Source organism: Arachis hypogaea, chromosome 15 (assembly GCF_003086295.3).
Source record: "Arachis hypogaea cultivar Tifrunner chromosome 15, arahy.Tifrunner.gnm2.J5K5, whole genome shotgun sequence".
Lineage (NCBI taxonomy): Eukaryota > Viridiplantae > Streptophyta > Magnoliopsida > Fabales > Fabaceae > Arachis > Arachis hypogaea.
In genome coordinates this window covers 48,594,303-48,618,093 of record NC_092050.1, presented here as the reverse complement: position 1 = coordinate 48,618,093, position 23,791 = coordinate 48,594,303, and the positions used below count along the sequence as shown (strand labels likewise).

At 38.2% G+C, this 23,791-nt stretch overlaps 1 protein-coding gene across 1 annotated transcript in view; it reads right to left on the bottom strand.

The window, feature by feature from the left end:
* The window catches only part of LOC140179214 (uncharacterized), a 29,428-nt gene extending 15,033 nt beyond the window's left edge, over window positions 1–14,395 (bottom strand). The window contains exons 1-4 of the mRNA XM_072217880.1: window positions 13,778–14,395; window positions 13,516–13,644; window positions 12,982–13,446; window positions 12,586–12,744 (exon numbers count right to left, since the gene is read on the bottom strand). Of these exons, the coding sequence (XP_072073981.1) occupies window positions 12,586–12,744; window positions 12,982–13,446; window positions 13,516–13,644; window positions 13,778–14,395 (1,371 nt within the window). The remainder of the gene's footprint in view (window positions 1–12,585; window positions 12,745–12,981; window positions 13,447–13,515; window positions 13,645–13,777) is intronic.
* Window positions 14,396–23,791: the final 9,396 nt, after the last annotated feature.

The following is a 23,791-nucleotide window of genomic DNA, read 5'->3' as shown; positions in this document are numbered from 1 at the left end:
GTGCACCAAGGAAGGCCAACGTTGGAGCAAAAGTTAGACCCCTAACTTTTGCACCAACGTGGGTATCAGCAAAATATGGGGGCTGATATGAAAAGTTGGACCAAAAGTTAGACCCTAACTTTTGCTCCAACTTTTACTCCAACTTTTGCAAAACTCCAACCCGGTTCATTTGGTTCACTTTGGTTCTTCTCCAAACTCCAAGAGCAATCAACCAAGGCCTCTTTCAACCCAATTCCACCAAGAGCAAAGGCCCAACTCAAGGCTTGAAGATCATTTGAAGAAAGTGTATAAATAGGATAGAATTCAAGTTCTTCGGAGAGCTTTCCCTTTGAATTTTCATAATAGTTTTCGGAGAGCTTTGGATATTGAGTGATTTTTAATTTCTTAGTCTTGGGGAAGGAGAATTCACTTCTCTTCCTCTTAGTTTTATTGCTTTCAATTTTAATTACAATTGTCTTGGATCTTGGGTTGGAGAATTGAAGAAATTCTGTTTCAATCTCATCCTTGGATCTCTCTGCTTTATTTACTGCTTGATTGAATTTAATTTCTGTTAATTGCTCTTCATCTACTTTCCTTGCAATTTACAATTCCCTTGCAATTGTTCTTGTTGGATCTAGGAAGGCATTGAGATCTAGACTCGGTTCTCTAGTCTCTGGGTCCTGAGATCTGAACTTTCAATTTCTAATTCTCTGTTTACTGTTTTCATGTTCATTTACTTTTCTGCTTCAAGATCCGATTTAACCCAAACCCTCTTCTACTTCTCTGCCTGATGCAAATTTACTTTTCCTTGTTTAATTTCTGCAAATCCAAGTCCCAATCCCCTTTACAATTCAAGTCATTTACATTTCTTGCACTTTAAGATTCCGCAATTTACATTTCTTGCATTCTAAGTTTCTGCCATTTAATTTCTTGTTCTTTAAGATTCAGCAATTTATTTCCTGTTCTCTTTAATTCCATGCAATTTAATTTCTGCAAATCACAAAACACTCAATCAAATCTTGATTCGCTTGACTAAATTAACCACTAAGCTAAAATTGCTCAATCCTTCAATCCCTGTGGGATCGACCTCACTCCCGTGAGTTTTTATTACTTGATGCGACCCGGTACACTTGCCGGTTAGATTTGTGTGTTTTGGGAGAAATTCATTTTTCCCCCAAAATACTCATCAAGTTTTTGGCGCCGTTGCCGGGGATTGATTAGATTGACAATGATTAAGTGAGGTGGTAATCTAGATCAAGCACTTTTTCTTTAATTTTGATTAACCCACTAACTGTTTGATTTTTTGCTTAAACTAACTAACACTTCAATCTAGCAGTAGATTGAAGTGTCACTGGTTTTGTGCATTTCTCATGCTCTGCTTGTATGTCAGGCACAAGAAGAACCACACCCAATTTTCATGAACAAGACGAAAGAACTCTCAGGAGGTTAAGAAGAGCTGAAAGAGGGAAAAATATTGTTGGAGAAGAGGAATCAGACGAGGAATTTCAAGAGATGGAGGAACATTCAACCAATCCACCAGGTGGAGCAGACAACAATAATGACAACCCACCCCAGAGGAGAGTTTTGGCCTCCTACACCTTTGCAAATCCTAGACATTGTGGAAGCAGCATCTTAGCTCCAAATGTCAATGCTAACAATTTTGAACTCAAGCCACAACTCATCACTTTGGTTCAAAACAACTGCTCTTTTGGTGGAGGACCACTTGAAGACCCGCACCAACAGTTATCCACTTTCTTGAGGATATGCAACACTGTCAAAACTAATGGTGTGCCTCCTGACAGTTACAAGCTGATGCTATTCCCATTTTCTCTCAGGGACAAGGCCACTTAATGGTTGGAATCTTTTCCAAGGGACAGCATCAACAACTGGGATGATTTGGTACCCAAGTTTCTTGCCAAGTTTTACCCACCTCAGAGGATTATAAGGTTGAAGGCTGAGGTACAAACATTTACACAAATGGAGGCTGAACCCATCTATGAGGCATGGGAGAGGTACAAGGCTCTAATCAGGAAATGTCCCCCTGCCATGTTTAATGAGTGGGAGAAGCTGCAGAACTTCTATGAAGGCTTAACACTGAAATCCCAGGAAGCTTTGGATCATTCAGCTGGAGGTTCCTTGCAACTCATGAAAACTGCAGAGGAGGCTCAAGAACTCATTGATATGGTGGCCAACAACCAATATTTCTTTGCTCATCAAAGAGGCCGCCAACCATCACAAAGGAGAGGAGTAATGGAGCTAGAAGGAGTGGATTCAATCCTGGCTCAAAACAAATTAATGCAGCAGCAAATTCAACAACAATTTGAGCAAATGACCAAGAGGATTGATGGCCTCCAAGTTGCAGCAGTTAACACCAGCCAACCATCAGCCACATGGGGGCAAAATGAAGAAATCCAAGAGGAGCAACAGCAGGAACAAGTCCAGTACATGCATTCAAGTCCAAATGAATTCTATGGTGATACCTACAACCCCTCATGGAAAAATCACCGCAACCTCAGATGGGGAGACACTCACAACCAAAACCAACAACCATGGCAGAGGAACTCAAACCAAAACAACCCAAGAAACAACCAAAACTACAACCAGCAACAGACTAACCAAAACACATACAGAAAACCTCAAAACAACTACCCTAATCTCAACCAGTACCAATCCAACAACCATTCCACCAACCAAAATGTTTACCACCCACAACCCACATCTCACAACCCACCACAAGCACCACCTGAACCTCAAAGACTCACCAACTTAGAGACCTTGATAGAGAAAATGATGAAACACCAGGAAATAACAAACAAAAACCATGAAGCATTATTAAAGAGCCTAGAGAGGCAGATTGGGCAACTCTCCAAGCAAGTATCTGTTGAGAGACCTTCAAACTCACTGCCCAGTGACACAATCCCAAATCCCAAGGAGGAATGCAAGGCAATACAATTAAGGAATGGGAGATCATTGATAAGCAACAATGACACTACACAGAAGCAAGCAGAGAGCATCAAAGAACCAACAGAGGATGAGAAGCAAACAAAGGCAGATGGAGCTAAGGAGCAAGTTGTGATACCAAACAAAAACACTGAGAAACCCAAGGAGAAAAGCAACCAGCCACATAGCTCAAAGGAAGTAACCCAGGGACAGCAGCAAATAGGAAAAAGCATCACACCTCCACTGCCTTATCCCCAGAGGTTCAACAAAGAGGTTAAAGACCAGCATTTTCACAAGTTCCTTGAGATTTTTAAGAAGCTGGAAATCAATATTCCCTTGGCTGAAGCACTTGAGCAAATGCCTCTGTATGCCAAATTCTTGAAGGAGCTTTTCAACAAGAAAAGAAGCTGGGATGAGAAAGAAACCATAGTGATCACTGAGGAATGTAGGGCCTTGATTCAAAAGGGGCTTCCTCCCAAGCTTGAGGACCCAGGGAGCTTCCTGTTGCCTTGCACCATTGGGGAATTGACCATCACTAAAGCAATGTGCGATCTCGGAGCAAGTATTAACTTAATACCATCCTCCCTGGTGAAAAAGCTACATATAGAGGAGGTCAAACCAGTACAAATGTCTCTGGAGCTGGTAGATAAGTCAATGGTATACCCCAGGGGTGTAATTGAAAATCTTTTGGTCAAGGTGGACAGTTTTATATACCCTGCTGATTTTGTGGTTCTAGAATCAAACGATGATGATGGTGACTCTGTTATACTGGGAAGGCCATTCTTGGCCACTGCTAGAGCTATCATAGACGTAGAGAAAGGGGAATTAACTCTCAGGATGCATGACCAGAGTGTCACTCTAAAGGTATTACCAGAGGCACAATTTAGCAAGGAGAAGAAAGACTATATGAAAAATGACCAGGAAGGTCACAGCAACATCCCAATGCTAAGGATTGTACAGACTGATGAAGAAGCCCAAGAGGATATTAGAGTATTAGCCACTGAAAAGAGAGGTCCCCAAGGAAAGCCTACGGCCAGAAAAGAAAGATCAACAAAAGGAAAGATGAAACGCAGAAACAAAGCAAAAAGGGGTTGGAAGAACAGAAAGATTCCAACAGAGGGGCTTTCCAAAGGTGACAAAGTGCAACTGATATATCAACAGCTGGGGGCAAATCAACAAACCGAGGACTACTACACTGTCAGCAACATACTCTCATTAGAGCATGCCGAAATTGAACACCAGAGAACAAAGAAGAGGATCACGGTCAGAGGAGACAAATTGAGGCCCTACAAGCACCAACCACCATAAAAGAAAGCCTCAATGTCAAGCTAATGACAATAAAAGAGCGCTCCATGAGAGGCAACCCATGCTTTAAGATTCATGTCATTTTAAATTCAATAAGTTATGATCATTTGAGCATGAATTCTTTTCTCTTTTCATGAACATGTCCATTGACTGCATGCACTGTTTTGAAACATATGCTAAGTTTGGTGTGCCTTCAAGCACACTAAACCAATGTTACAAATAATTCCATTTTGCATGCTTGGAGTGTCTTGACAAAGCATATGGCCAAACACTAAGTTTGGTGTCCACATAGCTTCATGAAAATTAGAAATTCATGCATCAATAATCATACAATTGTTGTTTTCCAAAATCTTATAAATGGAAAAATTCTTTTCCGGTAATGAAAGCATCAATTGTGACGTACCCTTTGACAAGAAACAAGTTTGGTGTTCATCAAACCTTGATGCACCGATTTAGGGACACAATTGATCCTTCATGAAAAAAAAAAGAGAAAAAAAAAATTAGGAAGAAAGCAATTCTTATAAACATTTAACTAAGAGTGACAGTGGGATTTCACTAATTGAAGGAAGAGACACAATTTCTTTATACATGACCAACCATTAAGTTTGGTGTCCTCCAAGGAGAGTCATGGTTCAAATGGATATGAGAATTGATGATTCATATAATATTAATAAAAGGGACATTCTTGCCACGATTGGACAAAACTAATATATGTTGTCTTGTGGTGATGACTAGGTGGTCAAAGAATCTTCAATGAAAGAGACAAGACAAAGGAAAGCATAGCATGAGGACAAAATCTCATCACATGCTTCAAAAAGGAAATCTGCCACTCCTTGAGAATGATCACGGCAAAAGCAAGTGAAGAAGCAAGTTTTGTCCTCATTTATCCTTACATGCACACCTTTGATTCCTATAAGTGTAATTGCATCCTAGCCCTTCATTGTTCATTTAAAAACATACCACCTTCAAGCCATGCACATGACCAAATCACTCTAACCCTTGGAACTTCATTCTCTTCATCACTCCTCAACATAATAAGCTCGGTTCAACATTTCTCTTGCTTTAAACTCCAACCATTTAAACTTGCCTTCATCATTTCTTGTCATAGCAAGTTCGGCCTAAATTTCTTCTTGCTCCAAACACACATCAAACTCTCCAACATTCTTCACACTCCTTCTAATCTCACAAGACTCAACCAACCAAGTGATCATGGCCTCCTCCTCAAGAACCAAACGAAGAAAAGGGAAAGATCCCATGGTGGAGGAAGACACACATGAATATGACCAATGGAGATTCAAGTCTTGGTTCCATCAAATACAAATTGAATGGATGAACGAGAAAAGAATCTATCCTGAAATTCCACTCTTGTTGCCGGATGATGGATGTCAAGAAATGAAGGACAAAATTTGAAAGAGGAGGTGGGAGGAACTTGCATCACCAGCCATCCGAATCAATGCCAATATCATAAGAGAGTTCTATGCAAATGTCTCAAGGCTTGACATGCGTGAGCCCCCAACGTACAAGAGCTATGTGCGGGGGGTGGAAGTAGACTTTAGCCCGGATGCAAACAAGAAAGTCTTGAGACTAAAGTCAGTCCGCTTTAGTGAACTGGGATACCAACAAAGATTGAATGAGGATCAGGATTATGATGAGATTGCGAGAGACATTTGTATGGAGAACTCAGAGTGGGAAGGAGATGACAAGAACAAATATAAGTATCTGAAGAGATGTAACCTCACCCCGGAAGCAAAAGGATGGTATGAGTTGATGAAAAGATCAATTCTGGGCACAGTGAACACCTCAGAAGTTAACAGGGAGAGAGCCGTGATGTTGCATTGCATCATTGTGGGAGGAGAGATAAGAGTTCATGAAATCCTTGCAAAAGACATTCAAAAGCTGGCTGAGAAGAATTCGGCCGGATCTTGGTTGTACTATCCGAGTACCATTTGGAGGTTGTGTGCAAAGGCTAAAGTTCCAATGGAAGAGGAGAATCCAATGTGGTTAAGCCAAGGCATGCCCATAACCATTGAACGAATGATGATGCCCCCTGAAGTACATCAAGGCCGAAGACCACATGGAAGAAGGGAAAGAGAAGAACCAATGGAAGAAGATGAGCCACACATAGAAGAAGAGCCACAAGAGGAGGAGGAACAGCCGCACTTTTTCCCACATGGCAATATGGATATGACTCAAATGCAGGAAGCAATTGGAAGATTATCACAACAGTACATGAGAATTCAAGAAAGGCAAGAGGAATATCATTTACTATACATGAAAAACCAACAAGCACAAGAAGAACGGGAGCTAAGAATGATGAACAAACAAAGTGAATTCGAGTCAAGATTCCTTGTGATGCAAGAAGAACATGCTTTTCAATCTCATGAATCATTTGGAAAGTTGGAACAAATGCAAGCTAAAAATTTGAGGGCTCTCAAAGAGTTCACAACACTCCAAGATGCAAGGTATGAAGTACAAGCCTATTACAACATCAATAGCCAAATCAAACTAAACTATATTGGAGAACATTTGCACAACATGGATCCAGCTTTCCCAACTTTTGATGAATTCTTCAAAAAGAGAAGTGAGGTAGAGGTAAGCAATGCTATGAGACTTGAAGATAGAGTAGAGGAAGCAATGAATAGAGCTGGGTTCTGGCGGGATCAACAGATAACAGACATGGACACAGGAAACACCAGCAACCAGGTGTATGAAAGAAGAAAGAAAAAGCATGACAAATAAAAGGTGGACTTGATCCTTGTTCAACACTAAGAAAGCATGCATTGTGTCTGTTTTAAGTGGTCCTTGCATCTTTAAGTAGTTATCATAATTAGTAGTCTTTGCATTTTGTTTGTTTCTCTTAGAATAAGTAAGCTAGTCTATGTGTGTGCTTGTGTGTTTACTTTCACTTAGCAAAAAGTATGTTTTGTCCCCTGCATCTTTAAGTTCAATAAAAGAAATGTTTGAATGTGAAGTAAGATAGTCTCTGTTAGATAGAAGTAGAATAAAAGTAAGTGGTGGTATGTGTGTGATTGTATAATAGCTCACTTTTAGTGAATAAAGAGCCAGGATATCTCCTTCTAAGTATAGAGTGGCCTACTGTCTATGAATCTCAATCGAATAAAAATCCTTGGTTAGAAAGAAAAACAAAAAGAAAGAAAAAAAAAGAAGTGACAGAACAAAAGAAAAACAAAAAGAAACAAAGCTGGACACCAATAGCTTGAACCTTAGAATATATGCCTGTGGTGTCTTTGTATTAGGATCTGCTTGGATTACTAAGTTCTTTGGAGTGCATCAACACTCGGTGACTTGGGTTAACTAACCCGGGATCATCAGCTGAAAGTCCACTATCAAGAGAAACCTAACTACAAGGCACTTAGTAGCCCAAAGAGGTGCTGGGCATCAATGTTCTAAGAAGGAATGTGTGCCAAGTGTCTATAGTGAATAATGTGTCAAGTATAAAGAAAAGGAAATGAACTTGCTACACATGACACTCAAATAAAGCTTATAAACAAAGAAATAGCCAAGGATAAAGGAATAATGAGAGGTCATAGCAGTATGTTACTTGAAGCTTGAAGGAGACTTTCTAGGCCTAGGAGTCAATAAGAAGTGAGTATTTACATATCCACACAAAATCCCATGAACTATCAATAATACTCTGCTAGCATGAACAGCCTCTTCCATTTCATTCTTTCTTCTCAATAAATCTTTTCTTGCTTGGGGACAAGCAAGCTTTAAGTTTGGTGTTGTGATGACAAGTCATCTTAGCCTAGTTTCACTAGCTTTTTTCTTTAGTTTTCAATTGAATTATGCACTTTCTTGAGCTACAAGTAAGCTAATTTGGGTAGATTTTCATGCTTCCTTTGATTTAATCAACCATGTATGAATTCATGCTATTTCATGAGGTTTTATACTATAACTGTCACATATTATGAAAGAATGAATATCTCATGATTTTAAGCATAGCTTTGATGTGTTTGGTTGATTAATGATAGGTGAAGAAAGCTTGGAGAAAGGTTGAAGCAAGAAGGAATAGCTAGGAGTGAAGAGAGGACAATGGAATAAGTGAACTTGAACCAGGAAGCAAAAAGCTGGACCTAAAGTTAGCCTCAAACTTTTGCACAAACTTTTGGGTGAAAAGTTAGCCCCAACGTTAGCCCCTAACTTTTGGGCTAACGTTGGAACTTGAAAATCACTCCCTGGGCACCAAAAGTTTGCGCCAACGTTAGCCCCTAACTTTTGGGCTAATGTTGGCACATGAAAATCAACCCTGGGCACCAAAAGTTTGCGCCAACGTTAGCCCCTAACTTGGTGGCTAACGTTGGCATAAGAAAAACCTCCCTGGCCACCAAAAGTTTGCGCCAACGTTAGCCCCTAACTTTTGGGCTAACGTTGGCACATGAAAAATACAAGGGAAGGAGCAAAAGTTTGCGCCAACGTTAGCCCCTAACTTTTGGGCTAACGTTGGCGCCATAAGTGCACCAAGGAAGGCCAACGTTGGAGCAAAAGTTAGACCCCTAACTTTTGCACCAACGTGGGTATCAGCAAAATATGGGGGCTGATATGAAAAGTTGGACCAAAAGTTAGACCCTAACTTTTGCTCCAACTTTTACTCCAACTTTTGCAAAACTCCAACCCGGTTCATTTGGTTCACTTTGGTTCTTCTCCAAACTCCAAAAGCAATCAACCAAGGCCTCTTTCAACCCAATTCCACCAAGAGCAAAGGCCCAACTCAAGGCTTGAAGATCATTTGAAGAAAGTGTATAAATAGGATAGAATTCAAGTTCTTCGGAGAGCTTTCCCTTTGAATTTTCATAATAGTTTTCGGAGAGCTTTGGATATTGAGTGATCTTTAATTTCTTAGTCTTGGGGAAGGAGAATTCACTTCTCTTCCTCTTAGTTTTATTGCTTTCAATTTTAATTACAATTGTCTTGGATCTTGGGTTGGAGAATTGAAGAAATTATGTTTCAATCTCATCCTTGGATCTCTCTGCTTTATTTACTGCTTGATTGAATTTAATTTCTGTTAATTGCTCTTCATCTACTTTCCTTGCAATTTACAATTCCCTTGCAATTGTTCTTGTTGGATCTAGGAAGGCATTGAGATCTAGACTCGGTTCTCTAGTCTCTGGGTCCTGAGATCTGAACTTTCAATTTCTAATTCTCTGTTTACTGTTTTCATGTTCATTTACTTTTCTGCTTCAAGATCCGATTTAACCCAAACCCTCTTCTACTTCTCTGCCTGATGCAAATTTACTTTTCCTTGTTTAATTTCTGCAAATCCAAGTCCCAATCCCCTTTACAATTCAAGTCATTTACATTTCTTGCACTTTAAGATTCCGCAATTTACATTTCTTGCATTCTAAGTTTCTGCCATTTAATTTCTTGTTCTTTAAGATTCAGCAATTTATTTCCTGTTCTCTTTAATTCCATGCAATTTAATTTCTGCAAATCACAAAACACTCAACCAAATCTTGATTCGCTTGACTAAATTAACCACTAAGCTAAAATTGCTCAATCCTTCAATCCCTGTGGGATCGACCTCACTCCCGTGAGTTTTTATTACTTGATGCGACCCGGTACACTTGCCGGTTAGATTTGTGTGTTTTGGGAGAAATTCATTTTTCCCCCAAAATACTCATCAACCATGTCATGTTTTTCTATGCTTTTTCATACAAGAAATTAATAATTTGTGCTTAAATATTGAATGCTTTTGTACTTAATTGGTATATTTCTTTGATCTTTTAATTTTATAAATCATGTAGGAAATAAGAAGAAAAAGAAGCAAAGAAGCACAAAATAAGCTAAAAAGGAGAAAAAAAAGAGCTTTGGGGAACACTTTGAAGTTGGAGCACACTTTGGAGCTTTAGGCCACGCTTTTAAAAGCGTGGCCCATGACCAAATAAAAGGAAAACAGGCAATCAGCATACAAAGCTCAGCTCTCCAAGTGAGCTGAGCATTACCCTGATGCAAAGATGAGCTTGGAAGCAAAATTTTCGCTAAGTTAAAATCTGGGCGCTCACAACATGACCATGCCTCCTTCAAAGGGCTATAACTTGAGCTATAGATGTCCGATTGATGTGCTTTCAGTTGCGTTAAAAAGCTGACATTCAGAGCTTTCCAACGATGTATGGCAACCCATATTTAGCATGAAATTGAGGCACGAACGAAATGCATCTTTAAGGGTTAAAAATAAGCAAAAATAGACCAAAGTGCAACCACCAAGATTCGAAGAGGGAGCCTCACTCCAAGGCAAAGAGGCGCTTCTAATAGCGCTCACTTAGAGAGCGCTGTGCTCACTTGGAGAGCTTTGTCGTGTTTTTCTTCATGAAAAATCAAGGAAAATTGCTCCCCAAATGCTTTCACCAAGGCTTGAACTTGGGACCTCCCCTTGGAAGCTCCAATGCTCAGCTCACTTGGAGAGCTGAGCGCTACTCATGGTGCATCCCACAACCATTTGACACGGACCAAGGAAGGAGCGCGCAACATGTGACACGGTCAGGGAGCAAAACATGCGCACAAGGTCCCAATGCTCAGCTCACCTTGTGAGCTGAGCATCCCCCTGGGAGCAACACCCATGGGCCAAAATTCAATTAAAATTCCTTTAGAACTCAACTCTTCACCAATTGAACCAAGGCCATCTAGACCCACTCTTCCTCAAATCCAAAGCAAGCTAAGCCCATTATCATCACTCAAAAGCACAAGGATCAACTAGATTAGGATTTTCATTTTAATTGTAATTTGTTTTAATTTCATTTTGATTCTCACTTTGTAAGCCTATATAAGGCATCATTTTCATCTTTGTAGGAAGAGCTCGACTAGAAAAGAGGCTAGCTCCAATAGGGAGTTTTGCACTCTTTTGTTTTCATTTTGCTTTCTTTCTTAGTTTTCTTGTCTGTTTTGAAATTTTGGATTGAGATTGGAAGAAATTCTATTTTCATTTTCCATCTGCAACGTCTCTTGTTCTTCTTCTACAATTTACTTTTCCATTTTCATTTTGCAATTGTTCTTGTTGGATCAAGGAAGGATTTGAGATCTAGACTTGTTTTCTAGTCTCTTCCACTCTTGAGATCTTCAACATCCTTTTAAATTGTTGCAAATTAAGCATTGCTTTCTGTCTTTACAATTCTTCAAGGCATTTTACTCTTCTGTTTAGATCTGTTGCATGATTTTGCATCTTTTACTTCTCTGTTTGATTGCTATTTACACTTTTCTGTTGAATTTTAATTTCCAGCACCCATTCCCCTTTATATTTATGCAATTTACATTTCTTGTCATTTAAGATTCTTGCAATTTACATTTCTTGCAATTTAAGTTTCAGCTATTTTACTTTCTTGTTCTTTAAGTTTCTGCACATTTACTTTCTGCAATTTATAATTCCTTGTCATTTACATTCTGTTGCTTCAAGTCTCACCCAATTTCACTTAAATGTTAGCTTGACTAAACCAATCACCCACTAAAGTTGCTTGATCCATCAATCCCTGTGGGATCGACCTCACTCTAAGTGAGTTTTACTACTTGATGCGACCCGGTACACTTGCCAGTGAGTTTTAGGTGTTTTGGAAAATTCGTTTTTCCACAAAAAACACCATCAGTTGTCACTTTATGACGTACTCCATACCTCTGAAGAAATAAGTCCAACTATTTATTGTAGAAGTGGCTTCCTTCATCACTAATTAGTGTCCTTGGGAGACCAAACTAGCTAAAAATATATCTCTGAAGAAAGCTTAGCACCACTTTGGCGTAATTGATGGGTAAATCCACTGCTTGCATAAACTACAGCTAGTAACTCTTTTTCTGTGGTTGTGTAATTCTTTTGTGCATCATTTAATACACAGCTAGCATAGTAAATGACGTGCACAAGCTTGTCTTGTATCTATCCCAAGACAGCTCCTATAGCATAATCATTGGCATCACACATAAATTCAAATGGTAAATATCAGTTAGGAGGAGCTATGATGGGAGCAGAGACAAGCCTAGCTTTCAGAGTCTCAAAAGCATGCAATCAATCATCATCAAAACAAAAGGGAATGTCTACATCAATGAGGTTGCTCAAAGGTTTAGCAATTTTTGAAAAATCCTTTATAAATCGCCTATAAAATCCTGCAAGTCCCAAGAAATTCCGATTGCCTTTGCAATAGTAGGTGGCAGTAATTTTTCAATTACCTCTACGTTAGCTTTATCCACCTAAATTCATTTACTTGAAATTCGGTGCCCAAGAACAATACTTTCAGTTACCATAAAGTGACATTTTTCCCAATTCAAAACAAGGTTTGTTTTTTAGCACCGTTTCAAGACCAAGAAAAGGTGTCTCAAGCAAGAATCAAAAGAATTACCAAATACAAAAAAATCATCCATAAATACCTGAATAAACTTTTTAACCATGTCAGAAAATATGGAAAGCATGCACCTCTGAAAAGTTGTTGGGGCATTACACAGTCCAAACGGCATTCTCCGGTAAGCAAATACACTAAAGGGGCATGTGAATATCGTCTTCTCTTGATCTTGAGGGTCCGCCGCAATCTGATTATAGCCAGAATAACCATCTAAAAAATAATAAAATGCATGTCTGGCTAACCTCTCAAGCATCTGATCAATGAAAGGCAAGGAGAACTGATCCTTCCTTGTTGCACTGTTGAGCTTCTTGTAATCAATACACATACGCCACCCCGTGATGGTTCTTGTAGGAATAAGCTCATTTTTTTCATTCTTGACCACTATCACCCCTCTTTTCTTGGGAACCACTTGCACAGGACTGACCCATGGACTGTCAAAAATTGGGTAAATTATCCCAGCTTCCCAAAGTTTCAAAACCTCTTTTTGGACAACTTCTTTTATAGTTGGATTGAGTCGCCCTTGTGGTTGCACTACCGGTTTAGCATCTTCCTCAAGTAGAATCTTGTGCATACACTTAGCCAGACTAATCCCTTTTAAGTCACTAATGGTCCACCCAAGAGTCATTTTATGACTTTTGAGCACTTGTAACAATGCTTTCTCTTCCTCATGCTTCAAAGAGGAGCTAATAATCACTGGATATGACTCATGCTCGCCTAGTAATGCATACTTCAAAGAGGGAGGCAAGGGCTTCAACTCAAGCTTTGGAGGCCCTTCTTCTTTACTAGAGGCGTGTGGTCCCCTTTCTCGAGGTGGTGAATCATCAATCTCAAGCAAACCACCCTCTAGCGAGGGTTCCAAGACACCATCAAGCTCTTTAACTTCAAAAACCTTTTAACATAGTGGCTCAATAAGATCAACTCTCATGCATTCCTCAGAATGATTAGGATATTGTAAAACCTCAAGCACATTAAGGACAACCTCTTCTTCATTGACCCTTAAAGTCAATTCAACCTTTTGCACATCAATAAGGGCTCTTCCTATAGCTAGAAAGGTTTTCCCAAAATAATTAAGAGGCATTGTTGTCCTCTTCCATATCCAGTATTACAAAATCAGCAGAAAAAATAAATGGTCCTACTTTCACAAGTAAATTCTCAACAACTCCCAAAGAAAACTTAATTGAATGGTAAGCAAGTTGAAGAGAAATATGAGTGGATTTTACCTTATCAATTTGGAGCTTTCTCATCAAGAAAAGTGGTATGAGATTGATGCTAGTTCCGAGATCACATAGTGCCCTCTGAATAGTGATATCACCAATGGTGCAAGGAATTAAAAAGCTTCTAGGATCTTGTATTTTCTCAAGGAGATCCTTCTGAATAATAGCATTACATTCCTTTGTAAGCACCACAATTTCACTCTCCTTCCAATTCCTCTTGTTGGCCAAAAACTCCTTTAGAAACGTAGCATAAAAAGGCATTTTCTCAAGGGCCTCTACAAAAGGAATGTTGATTTGAAGCTTCTTGAACACCTTTAAAAATTTGGAAAACTGCTTGTCTTTGGAGGCCTTCTCAAGTCTCTGAGGATATGGCATCTTAGCCTTGTACTCAGGTGCTTTAGGATTTGCCGGATATTGCTCAAGATCAACCAAAAAAGGGTTATCCGGATGCCTTGGAGGGGCGTGTTCTTCTTGGCTCTTAGCCTCCTCTGGAGCTTCTTTTTCAACTGGCTCCTCACTAACTTTTGCTTCTGAACTTGTTAACTTACCACTTCTCAAATGTATGGCCTTGCACTCTTCTCTGGGATTAGAAACTGTATCATTGGGGAAGGTATTAGGAGGCATCTCAGGTGCTTGCTTTCTCAATTGACCCACTTGAATTTTCAAGTTTCTGAGTTAAGCTCTGGTTTCCTGCATAAAACTATGAGTGCTATTGGAGAGTTCTGCAACTATAGATTCCAAGTCAGATGATTTTTGAGAATGAGAAGGTGCTTGTTGTGGTTCAGAGGGCTGAAACTGGCAGTTGTTGAAGTTGTTCTGACTAAAATTGCCTTGAGAATTGTTGCTAAAATTCTGTTGCCTCTGTGGTTGATTTCCCCAACCATAACTAGGGTGATTCCTCCATCCCAGATTATAAGTCTTAGAGAACGGATCATTATTGGGGGGTCTAGAGGAATTGTCCAGGTATTTAACCTGTTCAAGAGAAAATTAACCATAATCATAACTCTCACCTTGAGGGAAGCTACCACTCATGTCATAGGAAGTATCTTGTGTATTGATGGCTGAGACTTGTAATCCAGATAAGTGTTGACTAATAGAACTAATCTATTGAGACATGGCCTTGTTCTGAGTAAGAATTGTGTCCAAAGCATCCAATTCTAAGACTCCTTTTCTCACATAGGTCCCCTTAGAAGAATATAGATATTGGTTATTAACAACTGGTGCACGAAATTTGAACTTGCACAACTTCACCGGAAAGTGTACCAGGTCGTCCAAGTAATACCTCAGGTGAGTGAGGGTCGATCCCACGAGGATTGTTGTATTGAGCAAGCAATAGTTATCTTGCTGGACTTAGTCAGGAAAATAGTAAAAAGATGATGGTTGGTTGAAATTGCATAAACTATATAGTAAAAAAAAATAAAGAGAGCAATTTAAAGGTTTGGTAAAGAGATAATATATTGAAGCAGTTAAGGCTTTGGAGATGTTTACCTTTTCGGATTAAGACTTCTTACCAACCACTTTAACAATGAATGATTCATTCTATGGCAAACCATAAGTGACTAAAGCCTACTCTTGAAATGAATTAATCTCCTCTAATCCTCATCAAAAGCCACTCTCGTGGTCATTCAATTCAAATCAGAGGGTGATGTTTAGAAAACCAGTTTAGCGCCACAAAAACCTCAATTACCCAAAGCTAACAGGATTTCATGTCACATATCCGATTAGTTCATGTAATTAGAAGTTTAGGAGGAGTGTTTTCAAGCTGTAGCTCAAGTGAGATAACTCTCTCGAGAATCACAAGAGCTCATGTAGAATGAGGGACATACTCTCGTTCCACCCAGATTCATAAAATTAAGAACAAAATAACACCTTAGAACTGAATCAAACATATATTAAAATAGAAAAGTAATGATATTAATCCATAGAGATAAACAGAGCTCCTAACTGATAAACCCCAATTTTGTGGTTTATCTTGTGCTTAATTTGGGAGATTTTATCACCTTTTCCCACATTTATTCAATGAAATAGCATGGTTTTGTAATTCTCCCTTAATTTGTCTTTAAGTGTAAAAACATACTTTTTAGGCCTTAAAATTGGTGATTATAAATCACTTTAATTCCATTCGATGCCTTGATGTGTTTGTTGAGTGATTTCAGGTTCATAAGGCAAGTGTTGGATGGAAGGAATGAAGAGAAAAGCATGCAAAGTGGAGAATTCAAGAGAAAACAAGGATTGGGAGTGCATGCATCGACGCTGACAGACGCACACACATGGAGATGAGGTTGCATGGTGACGCGTACGTGTGACATGATGCATACGCGTGGATAGGAAAACGCCAAGCGACGCGTATGTGTGACCCACGCATACGCGTCGTAGCTCGCACATAACATCATTAAAGTGAAAACGCTGGGGCCGATTTCTGAGCTGCCCAGGCCCAAATCCAACTCGTTTCTGAGAGTATTTCATGCAGAATTCAAGCTTGGGCAAATGGGGGAGCACTTAGTGTAGTCATGATGAGCCTTTAGTTAGTTTTCTAGAGAGAGAAGCTCCCTCTTCTCTTTAGAATTAGGTTAGGATTAGGTTAATTTATTTTGGATCTAGGGTTGAATTGTTATTTTCATCTTATTTCCTTTACAATTTCTTGTTCCTACATCTTAATTCTCTTAGTTATAGTGTTAATTTCCCCTTTATGTCTCTTTTATGTTAATGAACTCATGTTGGATTTGGATTCCCTCTAATGCAATTGATGTTCATGTTCTTTTATTGATGATTTGAGTTATTGATTTTACTTATCTTGCAATTGGTAGTTGTTAGATTTTATTCTTCCTTGCAATTTAATATGCTTTCCTCTTATGCTTTCCAAGTGTTTCACAAAATGATTGGAAGGATGTTAGAGTAGATCTTTGAGCATTCTTGGTTTCGAAAGAGAAATTTGGTGATCTTGAGTCATGAATACCCAACTCATGTTGGTGATCTAGAGTTGTTAGCTAGTATTGTTTCCATTGACTCTAATCTCTTGCTAATTTAATTAGTGAGTTGATTAGGACATTTGGATTGAGATTAGCTAGTCTTATTAGACTTTCTTCGAGTGTGAAGATAATATGTTACCTTCTTCCATCGTCGGGGATGATGTAATAAGATAAATTCTTGTTAATTATTGTTATTAGTGACTAGGATGGAAAGCCTATGATCTCAATCCTTGCCATGAATGTCTCTATTTATTAATTGCTTTCTTTAGTTGCTTCCTTTACTTTTCTTGTCATTTAATTTTCTTGTCCCCCTAACAAATCAAAACCCCTCTTGCATCTTCATAGCCAATAATTAACCACTTCATTGCAATTCCTTATGAGACAACCCGAGGTTTAAATACTTCGGTTATTTTATTGGGGTTAGTACTTGTGACAACTCAAATTAAATTTGATTGAGAATTATTAGTTGGTTTGGAGCTATGCTTACAACGGAGTTCTTATTTCTATTAAGAGAAATTCTAGACTGACAATAAATTCCCGTGTCACTAACCTTAACCAGGAGGTTTAGTTGCTCATAACTTTACAGAAAATAGAGTGCTAAACTAAAACAGGAGAGAGATCTCATTATGTGTAATGCAATGTCCTCAAACGTAAGTGATCTCCTCTTTAAATAGTAATTTACTAAACCTAAAGTATGTTAATTTAAATTTAAAAAGTTACAAGGATAAGATAAGACAAGATAAGGAGCACTACAATCCACTTTAGGGCCCACTTGGAGTGATTCGGAATGAAGACTGGCATTCAACTTGTGTTTGGGCATTGAAATTCACTGGTCCTGCTCCCTGGCTAGCGTTGAACGCCAGTTTTGGGCGTTCAACTTGGGAGGTCAGTCCTTCTTGGGCGTTAAACACCCAAGATTGGCGTTTAACGCCAGTTTTGGCAATCACTCTGGAAGAATAGTATAGACTATTATATATTGCTGGAAAGCTCTGGAAGTTAGCTTTCAAATGCCTTTAAGACCGCGTCAATAGACCCTTGTAGCTCAAGATATGCTCGTTAGAATGCATGGAAGTCAGGATTTGACAGCATCTGCTATCCGTTCTTCGTCTCTGAACAGGATCTTGCCAAACTTGCCCAAAATTCACCTAAAATCATAGAAATAACACAAAAACTCAAAGTAGCATCCAAAGACAAATTTTGCACTAAAATATAGTAAAAATTAATAAAATCCAACTAAAAATAATGTAAAAACAAGAAAAGGGTATAAGATATACACTTATCACAACACCAAACTTAAACTGTTGCTTGTCCTCAAGCAACCAAAAATAAAATAGGACTAATGAAGAGAAAAATACATCACATTAGAGTTGTCAAATGAGGCTCAGGTCTAATTACTGAATGGGGCTATTAACTCTCTATTTCTGAATAGCTTTTGCATCTCACTTTCCTTTGAAGTTCAGAAATATTGGCATCCTTTGGAACTAGAATCCGGATGATATTATTAATTCTGTTCTTTTAGTATTTCTTGATTCTTGAACATAGCTTCTTTTTGGTGCTTTGTACCTTTGAGCCTAGCCGTGACTCTAAGCGTTTTATTTTCAAGTATTACCATCGGATACATAAACGCCACAAGCAGTTAATTGGGGGAACCCTTTGGATTCTAATTTAGCTTTGCTTAAATTCCCAGACAGTGGTGCTCACAGTTCTTAGGCGTACTCTTTATAGCATTGGATCACGACTTTAAATGCTCAATCTCAAGATTTTCTTGACACCTTCACACCACAAGCATATAGTTGGGGATAGCAACTCATTTGAGCTATTTAGGCCAAGTTTGACCCTCCTAACCACTGATGCTCAAAGCCTTGGACCCTTGTTCTTTCAATTTTTCTTCTTTTTGTTTTTTTGTTGTTTCTTTTCCTTCAAGAATCAATCTTTTTGATATTTCAGAGAATCAATAATACTTCTCTAAATTCACTATTTTTCAAGAGCTAATATGCTCAACTTCAATATCAATTATGCATAGTTAATTCATACATTCAGTAAATAGAGATCAGGACACCACATCAAAGTAATTAGAATAACTCATAATATAACTCAAGATCTTATGTATTTTACTACTTCTTTATCAAAAACTTTTTCTTTTTAAGTTTTAGTGAGTAATGAATGAGACATCTTCTAACCATAAAATATTCAAAAATGAACTATTAGACTAGAAAACTTGTTGCCATTGATGATAATATAAACCTAGAGCTTGCTCTACAACACTAAACTTAAAAAGTTCTCTTGTCCACAAGCAAAGAAAACTTGGTCCTCTCTGTTCCCTGATGGGCGTTGAACGCCCATGCTCTCTTCCCCATTTTGGCGTTGAACGCCCAACATGGGTATCCTCCAGTGTGTTCTATTTTTCTTGCTATGCTTTCATGTTTCTGTTCTAAGTGCTATGCATGATCACAAACATTAGAAAAAGAGAAAAAATTATGAAAATCAATGACAAATAAAAATTTTACTAAAAGAAACTCAAACTAAAGAAAACTGAAATTAAAATAGAATTAAACTAAAGGATACTTATGGTTGGGTTGCCTCCCAACAAGTGCTTCTTTACGGTCATTAGCTTGACATCTACTGTTGTTATTTCAGTAAAAGGGTGGACAGCTCATGAACCATCCCATCCCCTAGGTAATGTTTTACCTTGTGGCCATTGACAATGAATTTGTTGTCTGAATTCTGGTCTTGAAGTTCCACATGACATAGAAGGAGACTCCAGTGACCACAAAGGGTGTTGACCATCTTGACTTGAGCTTTCCAAGGAAGGGCTTGAGCCTAGAATTGAATAGAAAAACCTTCTAGCCGGGCTCGAAATATCTAGAAGCTCTCTTTCTGTCGTCCCATTTCCTTGCTCTTTCCTTGTAGATTTTTGCATTCTCAAATGCAACATGCCGGAATTCGTCTAGTTCATTTAATTAGAGCAATCTCTTTTCTCCTACAGCCTTGGTGTCCAAGTTTAGAAATCTTGTTGCCCAGTATGCTCTATGCTCCAATTCTACTGGAAAATGACATGCTTTACCATAGACTAGCTGATAAGGAGACATTCTAATAGGGGTCTTGAAAGCAGTTCTGTATGCCTAAAGAGCATCATCAAGCTTCCTTGCCCAGTCCTTCCTGGAGGTGCTCACTGTCTTCTCCAAGATCCTTTTTAGTTCCCTATTAGAGACCTCAGCTTGTCCACTTGTCTGTGGATGGTAGGGGGTTGCCACCTTATGACGGACTCCATACCTCTGCAGAATTGAGTCCAGTTGTTTATTGCAGAAGTGGCTACCTCCATCATTGATCAGTGTCCTTAGGACACCAAACCTGCTAAAAATATGTTTCTGTAGGAATTTCAGCACGACTCTGGTGTCATTGGTGGGTGACGCTATCGCCTCAACCCATTTGGACACATAGTCTACGGCCACCCGGATATACATGTTTAAGTATAAAGATGGAAATGGTTGATAATGAGATTTGTTCGATGGTCTAGATTTTCTTCTTATAGAAAAAAATTACTTCGTTGTAAGCATAGCTCCAAACCAACAAACAATTCTCACATCAAAAATTTTGGTTGTCACAAAAGAACAAACCCCAAATAAGAATTAACCGAAGTATTTAGACTCCGGGTCGTCTCACGAGGAATTGCAATGAAGTGTATGCTTATTGGCTATGAAGGAACAAGGGGGTTTGATTTATAAGGGGCGGAAAATAAATGGCAAGAAAAGTAAGTCAAGCAAGCAATTAAAGAAAGCAAAATAAAGAAAAGCAATTAATAAAGAGAGACATTTATGGCAAGAATTGAGATCATAGGCCTCCCATCCTAGTCACTAATAACAATAATTAACAAGAATTTATCTTATTACGTCATCCCTAATGATGGAAGAAGATATAGGTTATCTTCCATGAGAGAAAGTCTAACAAGACTACCTAATCTCAATCCAAATGTCCTAATCAACTCACTAATTGGATTAGCAAGAGATTAGAGTCAATGGAAATGATATTAACTAACAACTATAGATCACCAACATAGGTTGGGTTTTCATGACTCAAGATTGCCTAATTACTCTTTCCAAGCCAAGAATGCTCAAAGTCTACTCTAAAGCCCAACCAAGCATTTTGTCAAACACTTGGTGGGTACAAATGGAAAGCATAGTAAAAGTGCAAGAATAATAAATCTATGAACTACCAATTGTAAGAAAAGTAAATTCACAACTCAAATCAACAATTAAAAGAACATCAAACATAAATTTCATAAAAGAGATCCAAATCCATCAAGAGTTGATCATCACAAAAGAGAAAAAAAAAGAGAAATTAACAAGAGAGAGCAAGAGAGTTATATCACTAGAGCATAAAATTGTAGAAGAAACAAGATGAAAGTAAAAAATTAAACATGGATCTATGATATAATTAACTCTAGGAACCCTAATTCTAGAGAGAAGAGGGAGCTTCTCTCTCTAGAAACTAACCTCTATAATGCTAAGTTACAAAACAATTGCTCCCCCTTTGCCCAAGCTTGAATTCTGTATGAAATAGCATTAGAAATGAGTTGGATTGGGCCCAAAATGCTCTACAAATCGCTAGCCACGATTTCACTTTAGTGAATCACGCTGCTCCATTGGTGCGCACACATACAGTACGCGTGCGTGTCCCTAAACGTAAAGCAACTATGGAAAATTTTATATCATTTTGAATCCCTGGATGTTAGCTTTCCAACGCAACTAGAACTGACTCATTTGGACCTCTGTAGCTCAAGTTATGATCGATTGAGTGTGAGGAGGTCAGGCTTGACAGCTTTACGGTTCCTTCATTTCTTCATGAGTTCTCCCACTTTGCATGCTTTTCTCCTCACTTCTTCCATCCAATACTTGCCTTATGAACCTGAAATCACTCAACAAACACATCAAGGCATCGAATGGAATTAAAGTGGATTGAATTTAGCTATTTTAAGGCCTAAAAAGCATGTTTTTACATTTAAGCACAAATTCAGGGAGAATTGCAAAACCATGCTATTTCATTGAATAAATGTGAGAAAAGGTGATAAAATCTCCCAAAATAAGCACAAGATAAACCACGAAATTGGGGTTTATCAAATCTCCCCACCCTTAAACTAAGCATGTCCTCATGCTAAAATCAAGAAAGAAGCAAAGGGCATCAACATTTATTCAATGCAAACTAACTACATGCAACCTATCTATATGCAATCTATCTACATGAATGCAACTACTTGGTCAAAATAAGTCAACTTCCAAGAATACATATATAAGTATAAGGGCTAAAGCCATAGCAGTCAAATCAAACCCACAATTGAATTGAATTATTAAAAAGATTTTACAAACTTGCAAGAAAGGAGATGATCATGGGTGGAAACATGTAATTAAGCAATCGAACCCTCACCGGATGTGTATCCGCTCTACTCACTCAAGTGTATGGGGTTGATTCACTCAATTCTCCCCTAATCATATTTTTCAAGATTTGTTTTTCATCTAACAATCAACAATTATTTCATGCATGCATACAAATATCATGAGGACTTCCCATAGGTTGTAATGGGGTTAGGGTCAAGGTAGGATACATATGGTCAAGTGAGCTTGAAATTCGAATCTTTGATTAACTTAAACTTCCCACCTAACCTATGACAACCTATACAATTCTAAACAAACTTAAACTACCCATTCTTCAGTTTTTCACACACTCATGCATTGTCTTTCAATCACCACACATAAGCATTGATGTTTAATGAACCTTGACTTTGGGGCATTTTTGTCCCCTTTTTATTGCAATTCTTTTTCTTTCTTTTTCTATTTCTATTATTTTTATTTTATTTTATTTATTTTCTTATTATTATTATTTTTTTTTATTAAATTTTTTTCTTTTCAAACTAAAATTATACAAGAACATCAATGCATATGGTTTACACATGATTAATACATGAGTATGTACCCAATTCTCAAGATTCTTAACACAAATACAAAAACACACTTTTATCTCTACCCAATGTTCCCAACTCTCCCAAAATTAAATGATAAACACTCTCACTAGCCTAAGCTAATCAAAGATCCAAATTAAGGGATATTTATTGTTTTTCACTTAGGATTGTAATGTGCTACAATTAAGAACAAATGGGTTAAGCATAGGCTCAAATTGGCTAACAATGGAAGATAAAAAGGTAGGCTATTTGGGTAAGTGAGATATTTGAACAATGGCCTTAATCGTGTAATTGCATGTATACATAGAATAATGGACATATAGAATTAAACAAATCAAAGATTACAATCATAGAAAGAGGATGATGCACACAAGAATGAAAATAAGTGGCTATATGATGTAGCCACACAATTAGGCTCAAATCTCACATGCTTGTATTCTTAGCTCAAAAACATGATCCACAATTGTATAATTCAAGCAAGTTCTAAATTTTTTTTTCAATCATTTGGGTGCCCTATAGATAAAATCCTTAGAAAATATCATGATTTTGACTAAGCTTAATATATACATATGCAATGCAACCAAAAATCCTAAAAGACCTAAAAATGAAATACAAAAGTGTTGGGATTAGAAACTTGTCACCCGAAAATGCCGAGCGGTCGGACGACCTCCCCACACTTAAAAGTTTGCACCGTCCTCGGTGCATCCAAAGATGAACAAGGGGGTACGGCGACTCTCCGAGTTGCCACCTTCATCTGGTAGGTCAACCGGTGTTGCGTGTTCTTCCTTCCGCTTCCATTTTTGCTTATGGTGCATCGATCATGAAAAACAAAATAAACACTGTAAGATGAGAAAATACAAAAGCAAGGAAGCGTGAATTGTTGGAATGAGGTAAGAACCACTAGAATTGAGTGAGTGAATTATTGTGACATTGATAAAAAATAAGTGTGTGTGTTCTAAAATTGCACGCGGTTTAGAACGCACACCCTAGTACAAAAATTTATGTCACAATTATACTAAAGAAAGCATACACTTCACTCATTCTAGTGTGCTTGAGATACTTTGAAAGACTTGTAGGTTAAGTCAACCAAGCAAGTAG